General features: G+C 40.3%; 1 protein-coding gene across 1 annotated transcript in view; it reads right to left on the reverse strand.

Moving 5' to 3' along the window:
• Positions 1-6,000, reverse strand: part of CHCHD3 (coiled-coil-helix-coiled-coil-helix domain containing 3) — a 289,976-nt gene that overhangs the window by 279,218 nt on the left and 4,758 nt on the right. The window contains exon 2 of the mRNA XM_007455359.1: positions 865-952. Coding sequence (XP_007455421.1) covers positions 865-952 — 88 coding nt within the window. The remainder of the gene's footprint in view (positions 1-864; positions 953-6,000) is intronic.

Raw genomic sequence — 6,000 nt, forward strand, 5'->3', positions numbered from 1 at the left:
AGGAAAGAGAAACAGTTTCTTATCCTACAGGATAAGAGAGATAAAATGAGACAATAATTCTCTATGGATTTCATAGAGAAATCCATCATATTTTCCTCAATAATTAAGACCAGGAAGGAATAAACTTAATAAACTTAAAGAAATCTATTAAGATAGTAAAATCATCAGAGATTTTCATCTGGAAACAATAAACCAATATTTTCTAAGTTCAATTTTTTTTTTAATAAATATTTACTCCCAAACCTCTCATACCCCTATAAGTAATTCATTTTACACAAAAAGATATGAAATAACCTTCCAAAGCCTAACAGAGGATTCAGGAGCTGGAAGAGAAAAACCATTCCCAGAGACTGTTTGAAAGTAGATTCAATCCACTTTTAGTTCAAAGAATTTTAAAAGAAACCCTGGTACTAACCAATACAGTCGGCCTTCCATATCTGCAGGTTCCGCATCCACAGGTTCCACCAACCACAGGTTGAAAATATTCAGGAAAAAAAAAAAAATTCCAGAAAATCCCAAAAAGCAAAACTTGAATTTGCCATGCAGGCAATTATTTACTTGGCATTTACATTGTATTAGGTATCATAAATAATCTAGAGATGATTTAAAGTATATGGGAGGATGTGCATAGGTTATAAGCAAGTACTACCCATTTTATATAAAGGACTTGCACCTCCATGGATTTTGGTATCCAAGGGGGTCCCGGAACCAATACCCATGGATACCAAAGGAAGACTATTCCCCCATAAGAAGTCGAACACCCAAAAAACAAAAGACAGAAGTGCAGAAGAACTTGACTATTGAGTGAACTTTACCACTTATAATTTTTCTGCTAAGAACTCAGAAATTAAAATTCTGAAATACCTGAGGCACCGTAAGCACCAGAATACCGCTGAGACTTCGGACCAGATGGAGAGGTTTCCTTCATACGATCAATCACATTTTCCGAAAGCTGAAAAAGCAACATCAAAATAAAATCAAAGAACCAGAAAGAAAACAGTACAATAGCATCCAAGTAATTCAGCCATCCATATCAGTATGTATAACAAACGCCCTGAAGAAATTAGACTAAATCTAATAGCTGTAACACTAAAAGCAAGTAAGAACAATTTTAAGATTTCAGGATGCACCCCACAGCATTACTTCATTTCTTCTAATGCACTGCTAATTGCTCATTATAAGTAACTCTTTTCCTCATTTTATACTGTGCACTAAATTGTAATCTCTGAGAAAATGTAAGCCATCAGAACTCCTTCAACTTTCCTCCCCCATCCTACAAATTAAGCTTGCAGCAGGCCTTAGCTCCTTCTTTCCCTCCAGCCCCAAATGAAATGGTGTCCCTCCCTCCCTCCCTCCCGTTCAAGGCTAACCACAAACAATCCCTTTCAACAGATTTCATTATGCACCAACTGTGTTCCAGCCAGCTATGGGTGGCTGACGTCATCAAGGTGCTTAAAGTCAAGAAGAAACAGACAATCATCATGCATTTAAATACAATGTGAAGGATGTTACTTAATGCAGTTGGCCTGTAATGGAAGGGCTGACAGCACAATGGGCAGATGGGCAGGGCATCTAGACAGGCTGTGGGAGTGGGGTTGAGCCCGGGGCTGAGAAGGATGAAGAGTACTTAGAAAGAGAAGTAGGATAAGAGTACTCTAAGAAGAGAGTACTGCATGAAGCTATAGTTAAGCAGCAGGGCTTATCAGCATAGCAAGAGGAAATATCAAGCAGGCAGTTGGCAACAGGGCAGGGGCTCTGAGGAACACTCAGGCTAGGAGATTTGAGAGTCAACAGCCCACAACCCGCCCCCCCCCTGCAACTTATCAGATCATCCTTTATTTTCTTTACAGCACTTACCACTATCTGATTCTTTCTTGTTTATTGCCTGCCTTTCTCACTAGTAAGAAAGCTCCAGGACAGCATGGATTTGGCTGTCCTGTCTAGTATTATATCCCCAGAGCTTCAGTAAGCCTGGTTAAATGAGTGAATGGTTAAATAAATGAAACTATATGAATGAATAAAAGAATGGCTGAAGCAGGAAGCTGAGGAGGGGGCTTAAGGGAAGGTGGAGAGGGAAATAAGATTCTAGATTTTGAAGATTCTTGGTAAATCCTTCAAGTTAGGGAGTTGAACTAGACCCTGAGGACGGCTGGGCACTACTGAAGGATTTTAAGCAGGGTAATGACACAATCAGACTTGCATTTTAGAAAGATCACTCTAGCTACAGTGTGGAGAACAGACTGGAGGGGGACAAGAAAAGAAGAGGACCCCTGAAGGACACTAAAGGACCAATTAAGAAGCTATTAAGCATATGTCCACACAAAGACTTGCCTGGGAATGTGCAGAGCAGCATTACTCATAATAGCAAACAAATACCCATCTTCCAGTGAATGGATAAACAAAACATATATCCATACAATGGACTACAATTCATCAATAAAAAGAACTGAAGTTCTGATAGATGCTTCTATATGGATAGACCCAAAAAACAACTAAGTAAAGGAAGCCAGACACAGAAGGCCACATATTGTATAATTCTATTTACATGAAATGCCCAGAAAAGATAACTCTATACAGACAGAAAATAGATAAGTGGTTGCCTAAGGCTAGGATAAGAATGGAGATTAACTAGAAATGGACATGAAGATTTTATTGGGATGATGAAAATGTTCTAGAACTGGACTGTGGTGATGGTTGCACAATTTTGCAAATTTATTAGAAAGCGTTGTACACAGAAAACAGGTGAAATTTATATGTAAATTACACCACAATAAAGTTGTTTTTAAAAAATAAGAAACATGTTACAGGGAGAACACATTCAAAAGATATTTAGGATTCAAAATGGCTAACCTTCACTGAGTGCTTATTATGTGCCAGGCACTTACACTAAACTAAGCACTTGACCCATTTAATCCTTCACAATCCTGGGATACTTTTATTACCTCCATTGTATAGGTGAGGAAACTGAAGCAAAGCCAGATTAAATAATTTGCACTGGATCTTACAAGTTGTCAGCAATGCAGCCAGGATTCAAACCCAGGAAGTCTGAGCGTCAAAGTCACAGTCAGCTGTCCCCTTCACTGCCAGATTCACTGTCTGACTAGATGAGGGCGAAGCAGAAATCATCAAGGTTTCCAGGTCAAGTAATAGGGTGATCCACCTCCCACATCCTTAAGAACCTTCTTCCAGTTTCCACTTCCTTAACACACCACTATTTGGCTTGTAACCCAATACAGCAGAGAAAGTGTTCCAGTAAAAGTCACCACTGATCAAATAAATAATCTTCTATATTTATGTTTATATAAATAAATATCTTTTTTATTTATACTTATAAAGCACCTAATTTATATGACTTCCCTTTGGTCACTCCCCTCTTCTGAAAACCCCTCCCCTGCTTTTCCAACATCCCCTCCTGCTTGTCCTAGGACTCTGGCTGAGTCTTGTCTCTTCTGCAGGCTTCCCCTCCCCTTAAATGCTAAAGGTCCCCACATTCTGTTCCTTGCCTTGATTTTCTTCTCACTCTACATGCTCTTGTTGGTACTCTCATTCACTCCCTTGAGTTTTTAACTGCTGTTGATTAATGAATGAATTCTAAACCATTATCTCCAGCCCAAGAGCTGTATCCCGAAAGCCAGACCTAAACACTTAATTGCCTAATGGACACCTCCCCTGGGACAGACCACAAGCGCTTCAAAGCCAACACATCGCAAGCTGGATTCACGTTTGCCAAAAATCCCTTCTTCCTCTTGCTTTCCTTATCTCATTAATGACACCACCTTCATCCAGCTTCTAAATCAAAACATAGGACTTCTTGACTCTTCTCTCTCTTATTCTCTTAGCCATGACTTCCTCAACTCCTGAACATTCAACGAATTCATCATCTCTTCTCACATCCCATTTCCCCTGTCCTAATTCATGGCACCATCAATATTCCTCCTAAAATGCAAATCTGATTACTCACTGGTAATGAGTGATAATAATAATTCCCGTTTCAAATCCTTCAATAGCTACCTCTGTTGACAAGAAAGTCCAGATACTTCTGTGTGGCGTTCAAGACCTCCTCTTCATTTGGTTATGGGCTAACTCTCCAACCTCAGCTTCCACAGCTTTTCCCCCAAGACCTCATACCCTGTTCTCCACCCACACTGGCTACTTGATGCCATCTCTTTGCCTTTATACACAGCTACATTGCCTTCTCCCTGGGCCCCTTGGGAGAGAACTGCCTTTCCAAATTCAGTTCAAACATCCTAAAGCCATTTCATTCCAATTCTGCTTACCCAACGCTACCCTTCTTGTGCCCCACGGGTAGCTTGCACAAATTTCCAGTGCAGTGCTCCAGTGACAGAAGCATCTGCCTTTCTGCAAAACTGTGAGCTCCTGTATTAGTGAGTCATTCAACAAGGTTTACTAGGCCAAGCACTAATTGAGGCCCTTGTGAGACATCAGTGAACAAAAGTTTGTACCTGAACTGTTACTTACATCTCATGACCCAAACCAGAATGGAGGTGAGACAGTAAAGGGAAAGTCCACAGCTCAAAAGTTGTGACCTTTTAAGGAAAAACCATGACTCCTTTCTTGGAAGAGAAGTGGAAGTTAGGAAGGAGAGTGCCAAGGGACTTTGCTTTTCTAACAACTGACAGCCACTGAGACTGTTGCTGCAACTCATCTACAAAGCTGAGCTACATCTTAGGAAAAACCCCTTAAGACTGACTCCAATCCTCTCAATTCACAAGTGAGAAAAAAGAGGTACTGAGTAACATCCAGCTACTGGTAGCATCAGGACAGCAACCAGTAACCCCCATTCTCTAGTTCAGTGCCTTCTCCACTATTAAATAATACACTCCTTAATCACACACAATAAAGTAAAAATGTATCACTTCCTCTTAAAGAAATAAAATGAGCCTTATTAAGTTTTAGAATCTTAAAACTATTTTAACTGATATATAATTTATATAAAGTTTACTCAATATATAAGGTAATATACTGCATAATATATATTTAATGTACCATATTAACATAGCATGCTGTAATGTAAATATGTATATTTTATATTACATATGATATATACTATGTATTATATCATATAATACATATGTTATATATGTAATATAATTTACGTGTTTAAAGCTAATATATATAAAGCTAATTTGACATATATAATTTCATGTTACAAGAAGCTGGCCCAGAATAGAGGAAGAAGCACTGGTCACCTACTAGCTATATAACCCTCAGTGGGCCTCACTTTCCTCATCTGAAAACAGTGAAAATAACACCTACCCCTGGAGTTACAGCGGAAGGATTCCAAGATGCACTGCAGACTACAACATGCTACACAAATACCTGGCAGAGTTATTACTAATACAACTCCAGCCATTAGGACTTCAACAGGTCATTCATCTCGGTTCACATTCATCAGCTCCGCCCAAGTTTGTAATGAGCTCCTTCTCTATGTGGTGTATGAAGACAAGGCCTACAGCTATTGCCAGAAGCAGCTGCATTAAGTCCCGGTCGGAGTAAATATGGTGCCCGTTTTAACCCTCGCTATGCTCTTTGCATAGTAAAAGTACAAGTCTCTTTCAATATAAACATTAATTATTTCTTATTTCATTGTTAACTTTTTATTTGTCTGGCTTATCTGATGCTTCAAAACTTGCTACTTGGGCTTCCCTGGTGGCGCAATGGTTGAGAGTCCACGTGCCGATGCAGGGGACACGGGTTCGTGCCCCGGTCCGGGAAGATCCCACATGCCACGGAGTGGCTGGGCCCGTGAGCCGTGGCCGCTGAGCCTGCGCGTCTGGAGCCTGTGCTCCGCCCGCAACGGGAGAGGCCACAACAGTGAGAGGCCCGCGTACCGCAAAAAAGAAACAAAAAATGACAGGTAGACTTGTTTAGTTTAACAACTAAACTTTGTAAAATTTCTTTTATTTTAGGCTTCCTCTCTCTTCCTTAAACCCTCCACAGCTCTTCTCACACGTGACTGCCCCCCCCCCCCCCCCCCCC

This window comes from Lipotes vexillifer, unplaced genomic scaffold, assembly GCF_000442215.2.
Source record: "Lipotes vexillifer unplaced genomic scaffold, Lipotes_vexillifer_v1.1 scaffold687, whole genome shotgun sequence".
Taxonomy (NCBI): Eukaryota; Metazoa; Chordata; class Mammalia; order Artiodactyla; family Lipotidae; genus Lipotes; species Lipotes vexillifer.